We start from the raw sequence: 21,537 nt of genomic DNA, 5'->3' as shown, positions 1-21,537 counted from the left end.
TGAAATATAAAATACACATGCAACATGTGTAACTTAAATTACATTTTAGACAAAATCAATAAAGAGAAGTCTTACAGAATTGCATTACAGAAAAGAAAATACAATGCGAGCAAAGTGAGGAAGAAAAATTTTAGATCGATTTTCTTGCAAACTGAAAACAATATTGATTTAATAGGGCACAAATAATTCCACGGGGTTCCATGGCATTCTCTCTTTTACAACTTTTTTCATTTAGATTGCTCGGCACCCAGGGCTGACTCCCGCTGCCCCCTAGCTACGGTTCTGAACTTGATGAGACTAAGAAAAGTAGGAATTGCGAGCGAAGCGAGCAAGAACATTTTAACAAATGTATTTTTATTTGCATAAAATCTGAAACCCGGGGGGGGGGCCTTGGCTGTCAATGTTTGGCCCCCTAGAATTGATTTCCATCCAAGGTTGTGGGGGAAGCAATGCCCTCTGCTTCCCCTGTGGTTATGCCACTGTGTACCACACCAATCATTCTAAGTTCTTTAACTTCATTAAAATAAAGACTAAGAGATTCTTCAAAAATCAAAATCAAAATACATTGATTTTTGATTCCAATAGATGTGACTGTCGGGAACATGGAGCAGTTTAAGCTATGTCTTGCCCCAAACAGGCAAGAAGAGCATTGCTGTGTCACCTTCCATGGTTGCTAATTCTTAGCTATTGGGTATCTCATAAAATGCCACAACGTTTGATATATTTCGTTCCAACTTTGTGAATTGATCAATAAATTTTTTTAAAAAAAAACTCTTGTGAGAGGCGCAGAAGAAGAATGATCACCCCCTCAAGCCTTTAATTCGCCCTTGCAGCAAGCTACTAAGATTGATAGTTGTAGTTTGCCTAAATTTTTTCCTTGTCACCCTAGTAGCACTGGGGTACATGTCAGCTGTTCTCTCTCCCTGGCTATGGCGTATCCACAGTGACTGTGCACGAAAATATGAGTGAGAAGGAAGAAGTGGCGGGAGTATTTTCTAGGTCCTCTGTGAAGGGACCACGACTCCTTTGATTCTCTTAAGTTCATTTTGTGCTTATCTTTCGTCGCCCCTCCCCCTTCCTTCGCCAACCTTACCTTTATTTGCCCCCACTTCGCCTCCTATCTGTCCTCTCTTTCTAATCTTTTGTCAGCTGCCATCTTTCATCCCACCCATCCTTCTTAATATTTATCTTTGTTAGCCCCTGTCTCTCGTTGCCCCTATCTTTGTTCACCCCGGCCCCCTATCTCTCGCTGCCCCATCCTTCGTCATTCTTAATTTTGTTCGCCCCCTTATCATTCGTCGCCTCTATCTTTGTTCACCTCTGTCTCACGTTGCCCCCTTATCATTCATCACCCCTATCTTTTGTCATTCTTATCTTTGTTAGCCCCTATCTCTCGTCACCCCTATCTTTCGTCATTCTTACCTTTGTTCTCCCCTTATCATTCGTCGCCTCCTATCTTTCGTGATTCTTATCTTTGTTAGCCCCCTTATCATTCGTCGCCCCTATCTTTGTTAGCCCCTGTCTCTCATCGTCCCCTTCATTTGTCATTCTTATCTTTGTTTGCCCCTCATCATTCGTCGCCTCCTATCTTTCATCATTCTTATCTTTCTTCATTCCCTTATCATTCGTCGCCTCCAATCTTTTGTCCCCCCTATCTTCTCTTCCATTCCCTTATGCCGTTAAGCGTCGGGTACCTCGTTCTGTCCATCTCATCCACTCCGTCCGGTCTCGACTCATTCTTCTCATTTCGTTCTTAGTTTTTCCATATTTTAATCCTATCTTTTCTATTCTACCCTCAACCCTCATCTCCATCACTTGCTTGGCTTTCCTATCTTCATTCATTCTATTTACATGTCCATACCACTTCAGCTGGCGTTCCTCTACTACTTCAGTCATTGTCTTCTTTTGTTTTACCTCTTCTCTTATTCTTTCATTTCTTATTCCATCTCTTCGAGTTTTCCCCACTGTTCTTCTAAGATATTTCATCTCTATTGCTTGAAATTTACTTAGATGTTTATCTTGGAGTGCTAAGCTTTCTGTGCCATAGCCCATGATGGGAACTACAATTGAGTTGTAGAGTTGCATTTTTGTTTTTATACTGATCTCTCTTTTTCCCACTAAAGTATTACTTATTTGATAATATGCTGATGCTGCCTTCTTTGTCCTATTCATTATCTCTTGATCAAATTTCCCACTGCTACTTATGATAGTTCCTAAGTATTCATATGTTTCTACTTTCTCTAGTTGTTTCCCTTCACATATTATATTCAGGGCTTCATTTTCCTTGTCCTCTTTAGTCACCCGCATGATCTTACTCTTTTCTATATTAATCTTCATGCCTTTCCTTTTAAGTTCTTCATACCATTCTTCCACTGCTTGCTGAAGTCTCTCAGGTGTATCTGATATCAGTACGATATCATCAGCATATAATAGTGCTTGGATATATACTGGCCTTAATCTCCACATACCTATTTTCGTTCTGTGTGTTCGTCGTTTGCATATTTTAGAAATTTCATCTAAAAAGACGTTAAAAAGGATTGACTGAGGCTGTCTCCTTGTTTTATGCCTTTCTCAATGTCAAGTCCACCTGAGTGTTTGCCATCTACTCTAATTGTTCCTACAGGATTATTATATACAATTTTTATTGCATTCAATAATCTTACTGGTACTTTCTTTGCCTCCAATGCTTCCCATACATATTGCCTAGGGACTGAATCAAAAGCAGCTTTTAGGTCTATAAAAGCTAGATATGTGTCCTTGTTCTTGGCAATTCTTTTTTCCATAATCGTTCTTATAGTATATATATATCTTGTGACTTGTGGACACTTATGCTAAAAAACAAAGGTTTCCTTCAGCACACTTCGAAATTCCATTCTCACAACGCAGATTCAACAACCAGTCTTCCCCCTTCCCCACTCCTTGCTTGCGCCCTCACGGAAAACTTTCATTTTGACATCGGATACTGATAAACAAGCTTCCTTCGAATGCAGTTAACAGGCGGGAGTGAAAAGCATTGCTTTAGAACAACAAAGCCCATCTTCCTTTGTCGGCAAAAATTTTCCCTTGAAAAGAGACGCAAAATTAGAAGTCCCTTTTCCCCTTCATTTTCATGAAGAAAAAAAAAAGGTGCAAGAAACATTTCTGTTAAATACATGTGTTAGGAACAATATATATATATATAAAAAAAAATCGAAACTCTAGCCAAAAATAGAAAAGTTATAACGTAAAACCTACAACCTTGACACAGCGTCTCGATCGAGATGCTTGGGACCGTGAGGGTTACATTTGGGTATCTCGATCGAGACGCTTGGGACACAAAAGGTTAAATCCGACCCTAGGATCCTACACTCCTCAAATGACTTCAAAAGGACACCAAGTATGACATTCAAAGAAGTTTTCTATGATCATATTACCTATTCATTCTTTTTCTTCCACAAATTCTATAGTCTCAATCTGTTTGCTCGTCGCGACTTTTAATCCTTGTGCGGAATGTATGGTCTCCATAAAATGCACATGCACTTTAACTTTTATAGACAACTGAAGAAAATATCACAAAAGGAATATCCAATAGTTCATCTGCAAAATAAAAATGCTGTAAAATACTCACAGTACATATTTGTGATATCAACCTAGTGGCGTGTGCAGGACTATCGAAAGGGAGGATGGGGGGTTGCATATACTCTTTTCGTAGTCAGTCCTCATTTTGCCATCTTTTACTGTCTTTGATGTTAATTTTTAGGAATACTGGGCCAAAGGGGGAGGGGGATTATATCTCTGCTTCAGCCATACTGGTATCTACACGAAGCTGAAGACTACCAATGAAATAGAATCGACTACTTTAAATTTAAATTATTATTCAGCAATGTTAATTATGAAATATATATAACTTTCTATGTCACTGATGTGAACTGTAGTTTCAGTTTGTGGTTATTATAAACATTTATTTTATTAAATATTTAATATATATTTCTATGTGAAACATAACAGTATTTCAGATTGACTTCTGTGAAAGCTTCCTGTTGCTTCAACTTCATTCCATCCTTGTCTTCCTACAAGTGTCCCTCTTGTGTGTGTCCACATCACATTATGTACTCACCAAAAAATGGATTCAATAGCTGTAATTGTGATGTTCCATTTTACACATTCTCCTTCACTCACCTCCTTTTACTCCAAACATATTCAGAAGCTTTTATGCTGCTCCTCTTTTAGTGTAAGGGACTACATCCATACAAAAACTGAATGTAAGAATTGATGTTTTGTACAATTTACACTTTAGACGAAAGGAACATATGCATTATCTGAATTAAGTCTTCTTTAATTTCTATGTTACTATCATTCTGATTTGTTGATATTACTCCTAATTATGCAAGAGGCTAGTGGTCTCATTGATCAACACCTGGTGCTTTATTCTTGTCTCTTGAATTTAAATGGTTCTCTAGGCTGAAGAGTTGAGGGAGGGGAGGTTGAAATTTGGATAAGCATATATATTTGTGTGTGTAGACCATGAATCTGTGCCACATGGTTGCATTCATACAAGATATAAAATATTTTTCAAGGGCTTGCAGCACCAAAATGAGACCTCAATGTTTGTGTTAGTGTCCTCCACATGCCGTGTGGAGGCCTCTACGATGGCGCAGTGGTAGAGTCGTTGCCTTGTAAGCAAGGGGTTCCGGGTTCGATTCCCGGTGGAGGCACATAGTGGTTCGGATCCCACTTTAAACTGTAGGTCCAGTCCCGATTAGCCTTACTGTGCATAAAGTGGACTTAAAACAACAAATCAATCCAATCCAATCAACACGCTGTGAAAGTTTGTGGCTGTTGTACGGTGACATCCTCTATATATGAGCAACAAGAGGGTTCAACCAGATATAACATGAACAAGTGAATCTTTATGAAATTTAAAAAATGCAAGTTGGGCCTACGTGAAAAGATTTCTGATTAAATAATTTGAGGGATTTTTAACATAAAAGTAAATTTTACTGTAAGCCACGAAAAATTTGGAGGTGTGGGTCCAGTGTCTCTCCCCTTAATGGCATTCTTCGTCCTATAACACAGATTATTGTTTCAAATAATAAAATGCATAGAATATAATTTATGAGTTTCAATTGAAATTTATTTTAATGCAACGTTTTGCTACTTGTAATTGTCTTGAACAAAAATACACATTCGGATGGATGCGCTGCCACGATTCATGTCTGAACCAGCCAACGTTCCATGGAAGACTAATTGCGAGACTTGCAGCTGCCTAGGCATGGGAAACTTTTGCGCATGCGCACCTGCATTCCGACAGGGTTGCCAACTTATATTGGTAGATACAATATGCACCACCCTATAGGATAGACAATGTTGTTTCTCAAATATTCGCAGCATTGAATTTAGCAAAATATTCTTGAGTTTATTGGTGACATACAGCGACACCCGACAGACACACACATGCCTGTGTGTATTTTCGTGCATAGCCTTGTACTACCTTATCAAGCTATCTGAGACCACACATCGAGTACGGTAAGTTAACTTGTACCACAATATAATATTATAATTTCTTGTTGGTTTGAAAACTTTTTTTTTTATTATTTATTTATAAAAACAGAGATATTCTTTGAACAGCAGCATCTTGTGCCTGTTAAGTTATTTGAGAGCATAGAAGGGGTATAATTCTGATTAGTAGACTTTTATGAAAGTGTTTTTTGTACCCAACGGCATGAAGACAAAAGTGGTTGCATTTTGCAAGTTCATTTATGCACGTCACATTAGCTATTCTTAAGCAGTGGGGAAGTCAAACGTTAGCAGTACTGACATCCAATCTCCTCTTGCATAGAGTGAAAGATGGATTCAAGTATGAATTATTTTATACATCGGCAAGTTGAAAAGAAAAAAACAGAAAATAATAAATTGTCTGCTGAGAATGCAAATGTTCTATCTCCAAATTTTGTATAAACAAATTGCGACATTTTTTCTGTTGCCTATTTAGGATGCAGTTGTTTCACCTTAAATACAAATACACATAAGGTATACTTATTTGAAGTATCCAGTATTGGCCAGGAGTAGGTGACTTGTCAGTGGACTGTACTGTGGGCAACAATTCAACATAAAGAAATGTTTGCATATCAGTACAAACCTTGAAAACAAATTGCAGCATACAATAACCCCATACATATATATGTTAATTGTGCATAACATTCAATTACACAATTTGATGAAAAAAATCGAAGCAGAATATTTCTGATTTCTTTTACAGATCATGTATCTTACAAAGGAATTAATAGTAACAGAGAAAATTTATTTTACAATAAAGAATGCCACAAACAATTTCATGAAATAATTGAACCATGACGTGAAAAACACCCACTTGAAAAAACATTTCCCAGTTTGTAGTGAAATGTGTGTGTCAGTAACACTACAATAATATTAACAAATTATAGTTTCATATCTTTGTCAATTATAAATAATATATTCTAACACAACATGCACATCGGTTAAGTGAAATTTTATATATTTTATTATAAACATTATTCTTTTAACTTTAGAGTCCGTATTTGATGAGCAATTATGCTTTCAAGTAGATTTGTGTATAATATATACAAAAGTTATCACACAATTAGAAAATTGTTCATTGGAATCCACTAAATGCATGTCACAATTTATAATACATAAGAAAGTGTTCTCAGTGGTATGCTTCCTTAGGGATCTTTTGTTGCTTGTCGAGTTCCTTGAATATTTGAACAGCTTTCATCAAATTCCAATTATTGTCTTGCAGACACCTGGAATTTATTTTTCACATATTAAAAATAAGTACTACAAAATGATTAGTGTCAAAAATTAATAATAATGGAAAAATCAAAGGGCTTCTATTTTATAGCAATCTTCAGTTGTCAAACCCTTAAATTATTGTTAAAACTTTTATTTAGATTTTCGTATTTTGTGAGAAGGTAGCAAAAATAACTCCATGGCTTAGTATGCTGGTAAGAGGGAATATGGAACTTTATATTATTTACGTTGAATTGCACACCATTATCAAAAGTGAAAACTTGGCTGCCCAAACGAATGAATATCAAAAAAGTCACTCTTAATACTAGAAATACAATGTAGCAATTCACAGGGTTCAGAATAGTTAAATAACATAAGAATGACAGTGGAAATATATCAATGTACTCAAGTTTTACTTTAAAATATTCATAGATTACGAGGAGATCTTGAGTTTTTTTAAACTTTTAACCACTGTTTTAAATTTTAAATACTACGTTTTGGAGACTGATCCTTTCTCCATCCGCATGGTAGTGTGATGTATTTAGTCAATCATTTGTTCAGTTTGGATGTGTTTGGAGATGGCGTCTATATGGTGGAGTATAAAGTCTGTTGCCTGGGAGGATTATATTTCAGTGGCCGAGGCTCCACAGGCCATGACGTGACCACCAGACAAGGAAGAACCTGGGTCACCAAAAATATCCCGGCACCCTCACAACAAACAGGTCTTGACCACTAGACAAGGTGGAGCCTCAGTCATCGAAATATATTCCTCCCAGGAAACAGACTTTATACTCTATCATACAGACACCGTTCCCAAACACATCACATGTCCAGGGACTGAACAAATGATTGACTAAATACATCACACTACCCTGCGGACGAAGACAGAATCCGTCTCCGAAATGTATGCATTTAAAATTTAAAACAGTTGTTAAAAAAAACAAAAAAAACTCAAGATGAATGAATCACCAATGATCAGCTGCAAAGAATTACCATGAAATAATCAAAATTTTGAAATAGCTGCCACTTAAACATGAAATCAAGGTTTGTTGTGCAATATTGCCACGTAAGTAATGAAACACTTCAATCAGGTACTTACTAGGGCTGAGCAGATACCACAATTTGCTGATATCGATTCCAATACCTTAACCGATTCCAACCGATACCGATACTTGTTTAATTCGAGTAAAATAACAAAGGCTAGTTACTGAGTCACAAAACTCATCACATCACATTAGTATTAATGATATCAAATACTCCTAAATTATTCTCATATAACATTATATCACTTAAAATGTCCTGTGACATTTTATGTCAACTTCTTTCTATCCCCAGTGGATGCAAAAGAAGAAGAATAAGTTTTTGAAATGTTGCAAGCAATTGCTAAAGTGTTGCAGATTCACCGTAAAAATCGGTGACAAAATTCGATTTTATTATTCAATATAGTTGCCTTCGAGGGCGATACAACGATTATAGCGGTCATACAATTTTTCGATGCCATTTTTATAGTACGATTTCTCTTTAGCCTCAAAATAGGCCTCAGTTTCGGCGATTACCTCTTCATCAGTGCTAAATTTCTTTCCAGCGAGCATTCTTTTAAGGTCTGCAAACAGAAAAAAGTCACTGGGGGCCAGATCTGGAGAATATGGTGGATGGGGAAGCAATTCGTAGTCTAATTCATATAATTTTGCCATCGTTTTCATTGATTTGTGACACGGTGCATTGTCTTGATGAAACAGCACTTTTTTCTTCTTCAAATGGGGCCGTTTTTTCGTGATTTCATCCTTTAAACGCTCCAACAACGCTATGTAATAATCGCTGTTGATGGTCTGGCCCTTTTTGAGGTAATCGATGAATATAATACCATGCGCATCCCAGAATACTGATGCCATAACCTTGCCAGCCGACTGTTGCGTCTTTCCACGCTTTGGATTCGGTTCATCACGTGCAGTCCACTCGGCTGACTGTCGATTGGACTCTGGAGTGTAGTTATGGAGCAATGTTTCATCCATTGTAATATATCGACGGAAAAATTCGTGTTTATTACGGTTGAATATCGCTAAACATTGCTCCGAATCATCAAAACGTTGTTGCTTTTGATCGATTGTGAGCACGCGCGGCACCCATTTTGCACACAGCTTTCGCATGTTCAAATATTCATGCACAATTTGTCCAACACGTTCCTTTGATATTTTTAAAGTCTCAGCTATCTCGATCAACTTCACTTTACGATCATTTAAAATTGTTTTGTGGACTTTTTTGATGTTTTCGTCGGTAACAGCCTCTTTGGGGCGTCCACTGCGTGCATCGTCTTCGATGCTCATTTCGCCTCGTTTAAATTTAGCAAACCACTTCTCAACAGTTGATTTTCCTGGTGCAGAGTCCGAATAATGTTTATCAAGCCAAGCCTTGGCTTCAACAGTATTTTTTTTCGCCAAAAAGCAATGCTTTATTAACACACGAAATTCTGTTTTTATCCATTTTTTCACAATAACAAAAGCTGCTTCACTCACAATGCTATCTCTCACGAACTAATTATCCGGCAGCTGTGAAATTTATACACGTATCTTTTGAAGGTTAGTACTAAGTAAAAATCACATGGATTTAATTCTAGTAACGCCATCTATGAGTCAGCCTATGAACTTTTCAGTCCAACTGTTATTATTATAAGTGTCCATGCCAGAGAAAATTATAGTGTGTAAATAAAATATATGCAGTGCGTATAGTGTACAGCTTGCACAAGGAATGCAAAATAAATACAAATGTAAACAACATTCTTATCGTTTGGATTAATCTGTGGAGGGAGGAAAAAACGACGTAAAATATACACAAATACAGATGTATATATATGCTCATTTGACATCTCTGTATATGCCCTGCTGTCCATAATTATCTGTCATTTGCAATAAAAACAAGTCACTGCAGTGTTGGCATCGGGGAGCAGTCACACAGAAGGGTAAGAGCACAAGAAGAAAATCCACAACCCTCCCTCCTACAGCGACATTCATTCCTTTCCCAGGAACTCAGGAATGAGCCTAGCAGTATAACAATGCTGGTTTTGAAAACGTCACATTCTTAACCAACGAGCTGTTTAAAACATTCGTGGAATGTATATCGGTGCAGGCATGAGTCTCGCAACTCAAAGGTGACGAGAAGGAAATTATACAGGAAAATGTCAGGTCACTGCCTGGGGTGAACGAGGTGTGATCGCGGAATATGGACAGAACAAAAAGAGATTGCAGTGACGACACATTCAATGGACCATATTAGTGTGTCACGCTGGAAGATTGAGTCCAAACAGAGTGGGTCACGCGTTTGTCTCCTATTCAGAGCCATTTGAATTTTCCATCAGAAGGGGTAGCTTTAATGATTGTGACAGCAGTTATGAAACAAAATTGTGATGTGTATCATCCATCAATGTAAATATGAGATTTTGGAGAATACATCTATATATAACACATACCTTACAGATGAAAATGTAAAGAATAAATGTAGTAGAAAATTGAGTAATGATGTCCGATTTGGAATGGCAGCCAAAGGACAGCATCACTGCAGTCACGTGAGGCTGCTGGTTTCCCATGATCCATAGCAGCAGCGTGGATGCACTGCATTTGAGATTGGCTGAGCTTCGGGCCGGCTTCAGCTGTGCTCTGAACTGGAATATCTAGATTTTTTAAAAAAATGCATGATTTTCTTCCTCCGGTTATTCTTTGCCTTATTCTCTGTAAGGCATGTGTTATATATAGACATATTCTCCAAAATCTCATCTTTACATTTATGTATGACACACATCACAATTTTGTTTCATAACTGCTGTCTCAATCATTCTGATGGAAAATTCAAATTGCTTTGAATAGGAGACAAACACGTGACCGCTTTGTTTGGACTCAAATCGTGCTCTGTCGTCTGCTGTGATGTCACCACTAATATGGTCCATTGAAAAAAAAAAGTGTTTTCCAACACAAGACATGACACAATCTTGTATGAAAAGAAAATGAGTGGTGGGGAAAGCTGCTATGAAATGATTGTATGTCACCACTATTTTTAGTAAAAAAAAAAGTGTAAAAAAGAAGATCTATTGTACTTGCAAATTGTCCCAGATACTCTTTTTAACCTATCAACGTATAAATATAGAAAACCTCATGGAAGTAACACTTACTTCAGAGCCCAAACTGGGATTAATCCTGTAATATGTACTAAAGTTTCTATCATTAGGCATTTTGTAAAGTTATCCAGATTATTTTCTGCAATCCCTTCTCCTACTTTAAATGCTGTATGGTCTTCGGGCAATTTTTGCAATTTCTGAAAGCATTAAAAAAGATGTAAATTTAATAGAGCTTTACTGCAAAATATAGAGATATCCATAATGAAGAGAATGCCAATCCAATATAAGATGGCAAACAATCAGTAACAATCGATACTTAATTGTGGTCATCTTTAATTTACAAATGAATGTCTGACAACAGGGTGTTTACTAAAATAACAAATCCAAATGCTTGACTTTTTCTTGACCTTTCTCTTTTGTTTTTCTTAACTTTTATTTATTCGATTTCTTCTCAGGTAACGGAAATTAGCAATTAAGAAAATTAAATATTTATTTAATGAAAAACTCATATCAAAAAGCCAGTTAAGACGAAAACTGAACAGGAGAATTAGGCATACTTTATCTATTAATGCATCCTGGACTGCACTTGGCAGACTAGTAAGGCTTAGCATCTAGACTCACAGCCAGTTGGGTTTGTGTTGTTGTCCCTGTATATTTGAGATTGTCCCTTCATCCATCATATCTTACCACCATTCATCCTCATCTTCGCGATTCGCCAAAAGGGGCAAAAAAGTGAAGTAAAATAAACTAAATCATTCAATCATTGTGCTAGCAAAATTATTGACCACAAGTATAATTTTTTGACTTTTCATTGACTTCTTGACCTACTTGTTCATTTCCTTACTATTCCTTGACTTTCATGACTTTCTTGACCGGAAGATGCCCTGGACAAAAAGAGCACAAATCTCCTGAAAGATAATAATATAAATATGTTGATGTGCTAGTAATAACTAAACTGAACTCCATGATGCAACAGATGTTCTGAGGAGCTGGGCTAGTCACGTAGCTTTTCATTGGGTAACACATGGTCACATCATGGCTGTTTTCTGACATTTGAGACCGAAATCCATTACTTCGTCTTTTAAAGTATCGCCCCTCTTGTCCTGAAGATGATGCTGGGTCAATACCGAATTTTTGGTGCTTCCATCAGGTATCACACTCGGGACAGTCGAGAGGTCTTGTAATAACCATACGTGAGTGAGAAAAGCATCATTTTATGTTACTTTTCTACCTTGCCAGGTTAATTACTAAGAGGGCTAATCAACAAAAAGTGAGACTGATTTTTTTTTTTTTGACAGCACCCTGAATCGTTACATGTTTCTAATGTGCATAAATAATACCCAAATATGGCAGCACCATGAGATCCTTTGTTTGGCAGCAACACTCCTTGTTGGCACTGTGCATTTCGCATGACACAATGGAGGTAAGGAGCAGTGTGCAGCAATTAAGTGGACACATGTCGTGAGGTGCTACATCACTTCAGTGATGGAGGCATAGTTTTTCTAGAATCAGTTATCACCAGATGAGTCTTGGGTGCACCACTACAACTCAAAAAAGCCAGCACAGTATGGAAATCGCCAGGGTCTCCAAAACCAGATAAGGCTAAAGTTGTTCCATCTGCAGGTAAGGTGATGATGATCACTTTCTTTGACTGTAAGGGAATGGTGTACAAGCACACATTTCCCTCGAACACTACAGTTATAGCAGAATACTACACGTCAGTGTTGGTGACACTGAGGAGACACATCGCAAAGAAACGACCACAACTTCACTGGAATTGGTAGCGACTTCATCATGACAATGCACTACCTCATGTGGCAAATCACGTCATGGCATATGTATTTGGTAAAATTCAACATCAACACATCCACCTTATATCCCAGACATGGTGACCTTATATCGCTGTGACTTTTTTTTATGTTCCCTGCACTCCAAAACTACGTTTTGCGGACTCTCAAGCAGTGCTGAACAAATGTGAGAAGATTCTCACGGATCTCACAAAGAATGGCTTACATCATGTGTTTGTGGACTGGCAGAAATGTTGTCACAATTGCATTGAAGTCAGGGGAGAATCACTAGAGTAATAAACAACTGTACAAAAAAAATCAGTCTCTCTTTATTGATCAGCCCTCGTATGATGTAGATCAATGGTAATAACATGAAATTGATAAAAGAGAAATACCCATGTAAGTATCTGGATTTGAACCTAGAATCTCTCCTAAGAATTAAAATTATGACAACTGACAGTTTTTCAACAAAAATGAATGATCAATATTTTACCCGAAGTTGTCTCTTTTGTGTGGCACCCACAAACAATTCCTCATTCACAATCCTGCAGCCTTCGTCAATTGGTATTATCACAAATACTCTACTAAATGAGTAGTATGGTTTATTCTTCATTTGCAGTTCACGGAAAATACCACTGACACACAGTGATATAAGAGTTCTCTGAAAAAGTAAGAAAATTAATATTAAAATAACGATAGTACTTACTCAAAAAGTATAACACATATTGTCCATATAATTACACACATTATATATTAAATAGCAAAATATTTTTTAAAAAATGTACTCTCGGTGATTAGAACTTCCCTTTTGATTGAAACTAAAATTATGGGTACAACAGCACATAAGCAATTTGCAACGGAGTTTGAATTTGTATCTATAAAGTCCACTTTATGCACAGGAAGGTTAAAACTTTACCTACAGTTTAAAGTGGGATCTGAATCACTATATGCTCCTGCTGGGTATCAAAACCAGAACATCTTGATTACCACTAAGCCACGGTCACATCATATGCAAACAAGACTTCTCAGGGTTCGCACTCAGATAACTTTTCATTCCCAAATCCTGGTAAGCACAAAAAACATTGATCTTCCATTACACTCACTAGAGAATAACTTACCGTACACTTCAATAAGTCAATATTCAGTGTTTCCATCAAGTGCTTTGTCCTGGGCAGTGTCCTGAGGCAATTAATTATAGCAACATTTTTTTGGTACAGAAGTTTGTTTTGTTGATTTGGATCATTGTATTCCAGTATATTTCGAACTTTGCTTGCAAAGTTCACAAATCTGGAATAAAGAATTAATAAATAATGAAAAAGTAAATAAATAAACTTATCAGTAGACCCCAGATTTTCATTAATATGAAAGTACAAAATATGTAACAATAATTGATAACATATGTACCAAAATATGTATTATCAAAAGGATATGTAGTTAAATAGGAAGCATCAAAAATATGTAACAGCAATTTCAAGAATTCTGCTAGATACAGTATGCGCCAAAATACACAGTACTGAAATAAAAAGACTAACATCTTGTCATCCGTGAGTTTATTTCTCCCAAAACAATTGGGGAACAGACATATCGCTGACATTCAGTTTCAAGGCCGTTAATTGTAGACTTTAAAGGGTGAATGCAGCACCTGATGGATAACACATGCATGATTCACAATTTGTCAAAACAGTTACTGGTCGACCAGACTTCCCTTTCCGTTGACACAGTACACTACTAGTGTAAAGGCAGCCATACATTAACATAAAAAAACATCGAGGTCATTAAATTTTGCATGGAAAGTAGAAATCCGACAGTATTTGGGGACCTGCAGATGGTACGCACCGTAATTTTTGTATGCTCCCCATAATTTTCATACGGGGGTGTAGTACAGGTAGTACACCCAATTGTCAACCTCACTTCCACATAGTACACCCTCGACTGCATTTTGCAGACGAACGAGGCTCATGCGTCTGGACCTATGGCCACTATAATCTTCGTAGGACTGTGTGCGTGTTGTCCTGTGTTTTGTCCTTATGTGTGCTGAGTGTGTGTTACAGCCTCAGCTTTTAACAGAGGTCAGAATATTTTAATATTTTAGTTATGACACGACATTACAGTTATGTTATACACACCCAAAATTTTAAATTCAGATTCAAATTAAAAAATAATTTCCATATGGCCCAAAACTTTAAGAGGTCTTTCACTTTTCTGCATGTACATGTGCGTAAAGGCATTTGGGGAGTAAGAGCACGTTGGAACTGGAAGGGACCAGCGGAGATAATTGCCCTGCTCTTCCCTCGGCTAAGACCCAGCTACTGCGAACAACGATAAACCGTGATGTACCACCACTGAAAGGTCAGTCCCTTTGTAGAAAGCAGGTAGTATGGGACTACCTGAGCTTGAGCTTGGAAGAACTGGGATCTTAGGAAAGGGTGTACGGATGAAAATATATGTCGCAGTGTATGTCTCAGCAATCAGGCGTAACGTACTTGAGTAAATAAGCAGCAGATTTACGTCGCGTATTTGCACATTAGTATTTGGGTCACTTTACAATTCTTTTTCAAACTTGAACCCTCTTCACGACCACTTCCATATGAGCGGAAATAATACTCAATTATGAATGCTTGTTCCTCCGTTGTGAGATCTATTTCCAACAACAAGTGTAGAACACAACTTCCTTTTCACAACTGAGAACATGTGCAGCTGGAGCTATGACCCATTGTCAAATGCACATGCATTATACTGGCTGTAAGTCCTTGCTAGTCTGCCAAATGCAGTCCAGGATGCATTAATAGATAAAGTAAGCCTAATTCTCCTGTTAAATACAGCTTCAGTCTTCATCTTACCTGGGTTTTTTCATAAAATAAATATTTATTTTTCTTAATTGCTAATTTCCGTTACCTGAGGAGAGATCGAATAAATAAAAGTTAAGAAAAAAAAGGAAGGTCAAGAAAAAGTAATGAAAAAGTCAACAATTTTGGATTTGTTATTTTACTTTATATACGAGTCATTCCATGCCAAATCAACACAGCCTTTGACCTGACCATCTCCGATTTTCATGAAATTTGGGGAATTGAAACTATGCATGGAACTTAGTAACTATGGAAATTTTTAGTCTCGTGCGTCTTGTAATTGTTAAATTATTAAAGGTCAAAGTTAGCATAAATTGCCCTTTTTGAGCCCGCTTAGCTATACTAAATCTGCTGTAACTCCGCCCCTATTTTGCCTAGGAAGCTTAAATAAAGCTTATTGTACAGGGAATTGAACAAGCTTTCCAGTGATATATAACAAGCCTACCTTTGGATAAAAATATAATTTTGTCACGTGACCTTGACTTTTGACCTTGAATATCTCAAAACATGTCATCACCAAAAATCGTGAAAAAAATATATTTGTCCCTCATTCCATACTCTAAAACATATCATAAAATCATTCTGGGACTGCAATGGGATCAGAAGATACAAAATAATATGTGTAACTATGTGACTGATAAAAGCCCGATTACATGAACTATGAAGAGTCAAATGTCCCTTAACACCCCCTACAAAATGTGAAGGAGTTATCCTGGGTATAATTGGTCTTGAAAGAAATAGGTTAGGCACAGGGAGATCCCTAGCCGTGTGTGTCAAGCGCAGATCCGGCATATTGTTGACCGCCATATTGAATTCAACGCAAAAATTTCAAAGGAAAGGGGGTGATGTGATATATCAAATGAGGCTAGAATTTCACGAGAAATGAAGTGACGAAGGATTTTCCAACATATATTTAACCATCAAAAATTTATTACTGCATGCTTGTAACCATTTTCTCCTTTTCGAGGTGTTAAAAACAAAGCATTGGAATGCTCCTAACGTGTTAGGAACTCATCGAGATCCCGCTGACATCTTGGGAGAGAAAGAAGTATACGCACCATTGCATATGATTTTAATCAGCTACATTCACCAAATAGTTGAATAGTGAAGAATATTGGGAAAAGTATCTCAAACAATTACGTGACACTTCCTTTGGAATGAAAAATTCTTCAGTGACGAGGCAAAGTTTTATGTTCACGTTAAATTAATAAAAATAATATGCAATACCTGTGATTTGCTCAGTCGAATGGTTGTTGCTGGTAAGCTAATTATGTGGTATAATGTATGGCGAACGGAAATGGTTGGTCCATATTCAACAACGGAACCTTAAATGGTGAGGGCTTCTTGGATTTGTTAAGTGAACAGGTTTTTTCACTCTTGCTTACGGGATATGGCACTTTTCGGGAGTTTTGAAACAGGACAGATTGTGACCACACTATGTGGACATTGTGGCAATTTCTTCATGGTAAATTTCTAGGTAGATTGATGGACACACGGGGATCTATTAAAAGGCCTGCACATTCCCCAGATCTAACATCTTAGGAGGACTTTTACCTTCAGAAACATTTAAAGAGAATGGTGTATGCGCTAAAAGTTTGTGATATTGACCATCTGAGAGAAGGCATAGTTGCTGCTTGCGATGTTGTTGCACCTGCTACATTACCAAATGTTCTATGCGAGTGTGAGAGACGTCAACGAGTGTGCTCACAGGAACATTGACAACATTATAATGTGCATATATGGTAAGTGAAAGATATGTGTATAACTTTTTGCTGGCGTCAGATACGTTGGAAAATCCTTCGTCACTTCATTTCTCGTAAAATTCTAGCCTCATTTGATATATCACATCACCCCCTTTCCTTTGAAATATTTGCGTTGAATTCAATATGGCGGTCAACAATATGCCGGATCTGCGCTTGACACACACGGCTAGGGATCTCCCTGTGCCTAACCTATTTCTTTCATGACCAATTATACCCAGGATAACTCCTTCACATTTTGTAGGGGGTGTTAAGGGACATTTGACTCTTCATAGTTCATGTAATCGGGCTTTTATCAGTCACATAGTTACACATATTATTTTGTATCTTCTGATCCCATTGCAGTCCCAGAATGATTTTTTGATATGTTTTAGAGTATGGTATGAGGGACCAAATATATTTTTTTCACGATTTTTGGTGATGACATGTTTTGAGATATTCAAGGTCAAAAGTCAAGGTCACGTGACAAAATTGTATTTTTATCCAAAGGTAGGCTTGTTATATATCACTGGAAAGCTTGTTCAATTCCCTGTACAATAAGCTTTATTTGAGCTTCCTAGGCGAAATAGGAGCGGAGGTACAGCACATTTAGTATAGCTAAGCGGGCTCAAAAAGGGCAATTTCTGCTAACTTTGACCTTTAATAATTTAACAATTACAAGACGCACGAGACTAAAAATTTTCATAGTTACTAAGTTCTATGCATAGTTTCAACTCCCCAAATTTCATGAAAATCGGAGATGGTCAGGTTAAAAATTGCACATATCTGTGTTGATTTGGCATGGAATGACTCATACTGTATATTTTGGCACATACCGTATTTATTTTATTTGAACATATTCAACACAATTTTAAGGACATAAGTTGTTCAAATTAAACTTGTATCAAATTTATAAACTCAAAAAGTACAGCAACATGTACATATTTAAGAAACCAATTTTGTCAACTATTAATTACGGTTTTCATTGCAAATTATTGTAGAATATGTAAATATATAACAGAGCTCTTTGTAACTTTCAAAACAAATTGTAAAGAAGCATCTACAGAAACAACAATTGAATAAAATACATAGCTACTTTTGCACTTTTTGTATAAGGGAACATAGCGTAACTTGCTACGTACAGGAAAGAAGCATTCTTGTCCACAGATGCCAAGTTTCTAGGTGCTTTGCCTAAACCTAAAAGCGAAATGAAAATATGTAAGCAGAAGGGAGGGGGGATAAACTCCAGCATCCTTTGATAAATAACAGTTCCCATTTTTTATTTAGCCTGTCTTTGACTTGGTAGTCAATTTTAGGTGACCGTAAGCACTATGCATCTCATTGATTAGAAAATATGACATCACATGAGCTACAAATTTTCTTCATGTTTCATAAATCGAAAATTTAGGAAAAAGGATCAAGATAAGAAAAAATTACCAAAATATGTTGTTTTATGCAAAGTTTAATAGCAAATATGTAATATCCTGGCAAATATATAAAAATATGTAACATGAACCTTATGTAAAATCATGTCAGTTATATAATTTGTTGACATTATCCTGTTCAAGGTGTGTATTTAAAGAGGAATAGAATATGTAATTACATACAAATCTGGGCTCTACTTATCAAATAATAATCCTTTATTCATAATATTAATATTGCACAATATCAATATTTTATAATATCTTGCTATGTGGGATCCATCAAGATTGAATGTATAATACGGGACAATGTAAAATTTGGGAACATAAAATCGGGGTTCCACTGTATTATAACATGGAAGAAATTTGCACTAAGTTAGATACTACTTATTAAATCACTAAAACTATCAGCAATGTTATGGATAAAAAAATATGCCTACATCAAGAGAACACTGATAGGTAAAGTTCCCCATTCAAATAGCATTATGCCATGAAGGCATATTTAGGTAGGGCTCCACACATTCTTAATATAGGCCATTTTGGAGGTGATTTGATCAGCACCATGCTCTGGCTGCCCTTACCATCCCAGGGTTATCCCCAGGTACCCATTGATTTGAGGCTGGGTGAGCCCCAGAGCTGCTTTATGTTTGGACAAGGCTGGAAAATTCCAATCTTAGATCACCCACTCTGGGAATCAAACCTGGGTCTCCCATGTGGAAGTCAGATGCCCTACTGACTAGATCACTGAGACCCTGATTCCGTGCCAATTTATATATATCATTGCACAAGACAATAAACATAAACAAAGCCCTCATAAAATTTAAGATGTTTCTTACCTAACACCACTTATTGAAAATAGAGCATTTTCATGGTAGAAGTCTCTCAGTAAGGATCTATTTGATGAATCAAATATACAAAAGTAGTGATCCAGAAATCTGTGAACAAATGTTTTTATATCCTCATCATCAGTACCAAAGTAGATCTTCTTATACAATGGAAGAATTGTCCGTTTATATGTGGTAGTGCTGACTCTGGTTTCTATGGAATTTCCTTTCCTCATAGTTGCTTTGGCTACTACAGAACTTTTATTTTGTTCACGGGTTTTATTTGCCAAGCTACCTGGTACTTCTACAATTTCCTTCCTGACAGCAATGTTCTTCACAGGTTGTTGGCTTGATGCATCTGTTTCTTTTCCTGCAACATTCCTTGCAGGTTGTTGGCTCCCTACATTTCTTTTTTTCCTTGCAACATTCTTTGTAGGGCGTTGACTTCCTATGTTTGCCTCCTTTCCTGCAACATTCTTTGCAGGTTGTTGGCTTCCTACATCTGCCTTCTTTGCAGGTTGTTGGCTTTCTACGTCTGCTTTCTTTGCAGGTTGTTGGCTTCCTACGTCTGCTTTCTTTGGAAGTTGTTGGCTTCCTACATCTGCCTTCTTTGCAGGTTGTTGGCTTCCTACATCTGCTTTCATTGCAGGTTGTTGGCTTCCTATGTCTGCCTTCTTTGCAGGTTGTTGGCTTCCTACGTCTGCCTTCTTTGCAGGTTGCTGGTTTCCTATGTCTGCTTTCTTTGGAAGTTGTTGGCTTCCTACATCTGCTTTCTTTGCAAGTTGTTGGTTTCCTACATCTGCTTTCTTTGCAAGTTGTTGGTTTCCTACGTCTACCTTCTTTTCAGGTTGTTGGTTTCCTACGTGTGCTTTCTTTGCAGGTTGTTGGTTTCCTATGTCTGCTTTCTTTGCAGGTTGTTGGTTTCCTATGTCTACTTTCTTTGCAAGTTGTTGGTCTCCTACGTCTATTTTCTTTGCAGGTTGTTGGCTTCCTACATCTGCTTTCTTTGCAAGTTGTTGGTTTCCTACGTCTACCTTCTTTTCAGGTTGTTGGCTTCCTACGTCTGCTTTCTTTGCAAGTTGTTGGTCTCCTATGTCTGTTTTCTTTGCAGGTTGTTGGCTTCCTACATCTGCTTTCTTTGCAATTTGTTGGTTTCCTACGTCTACCTTCTTTTTAGGTTGTTGGCTTCCTATGTCTGCTTTCTTTGCAAGTTGATGGTTTCCTAAAACTGACACCTTTGCAGGTTGTTGGCTTCCTATGTCTGCTTTCTTTGCAAGTTGTTGGCTTACTACGTCTGCTTTCTTTGCAGGTTGTTGGTTTCCTATGTCTGCTTTCTTTGAAAGTTGTGGGCTTCCTATGTCTGCTTTCTTTCCTGCAACATTTCTTGCAGTTTGTGGGCTTCCTACGTCTGCTTTCTTTCCTGCAACATTCTTCACAGCCTGCTGACTTACTACCTTTGCTTTCTTTTTCTTCTCAACCTTCCTGTCCATAAATATCCCTTGCACCTACAAAAAGATATTTCAAATCATAATCATTCTTTCTTACAAGATAATATTTTTCACTACAAGGATCCATTTTTCAGTAAAAACTCAATTGTAACAAAATGTCCATGACCAAAAATCAATCAATCCAAAATTTCTAAAAAAATTCTTACATAAAAAAAAATAATGCGAGCATTTTTTATTTTATTTTAAAGGAAGATTATCAAAACTGGATGAATGGAAGATCATCAAATGATTCAATGTCGGCTTCATCTTGAACAGCTACTATTCTGATATGTGTATCATTTTCATGTATCCTACATCCTGTTTCATCTGGTTTTCACCCATTCCCCAAATTTTAGAAATCAATTATCCTGAAAATTGGGCAAATTCAAATTTTTCATTTATCTTGTATTGTGTGAAAAATGTATTTTTGTGATTAAATTACATCAATTTTAATATTTCTTTTCCTTCTTAAAGTAAAACTCTAGTAAATTGATGTGGTATAATTGTGATGGACTACTTACATATTAATACTAATCAATGTTCTCAACAACTTTCACAAAATTCAAGCATTGGTAAGATTA

At 36.9% G+C, this 21,537-nt stretch overlaps 1 protein-coding gene across 1 annotated transcript in view; it reads right to left on the bottom strand.

Annotated features, from left to right (window-relative positions):
- Positions 1–5,278: 5,278 nt before the first annotated feature.
- Positions 5,279–21,537, bottom strand: part of LOC145980972 (uncharacterized) — a 68,786-nt gene continuing 52,527 nt past the window's right edge. The window contains exons 13-17 of the mRNA XM_083114060.1: positions 19,482–20,974; positions 13,758–13,926; positions 13,133–13,300; positions 10,907–11,049; positions 5,279–6,761 (exon numbers count right to left, since the gene is read on the bottom strand). Of these exons, the coding sequence (XP_082970186.1) occupies positions 6,665–6,761; positions 10,907–11,049; positions 13,133–13,300; positions 13,758–13,926; positions 19,482–20,974 (2,070 nt within the window). The 3' untranslated portion in view covers positions 5,279–6,664. The remainder of the gene's footprint in view (positions 6,762–10,906; positions 11,050–13,132; positions 13,301–13,757; positions 13,927–19,481; positions 20,975–21,537) is intronic.

The sequence above is a fragment of the Lepisma saccharinum genome, chromosome 28, assembly GCF_977018435.1.
Source record: "Lepisma saccharinum chromosome 28, izLepSacc3.1, whole genome shotgun sequence".
Lineage (NCBI taxonomy): Eukaryota > Metazoa > Arthropoda > Insecta > Zygentoma > Lepismatidae > Lepisma > Lepisma saccharinum.
Note: the sequence above shows the minus strand (reverse complement) of the source record. Positions and strands in the feature narration are given on the sequence as shown.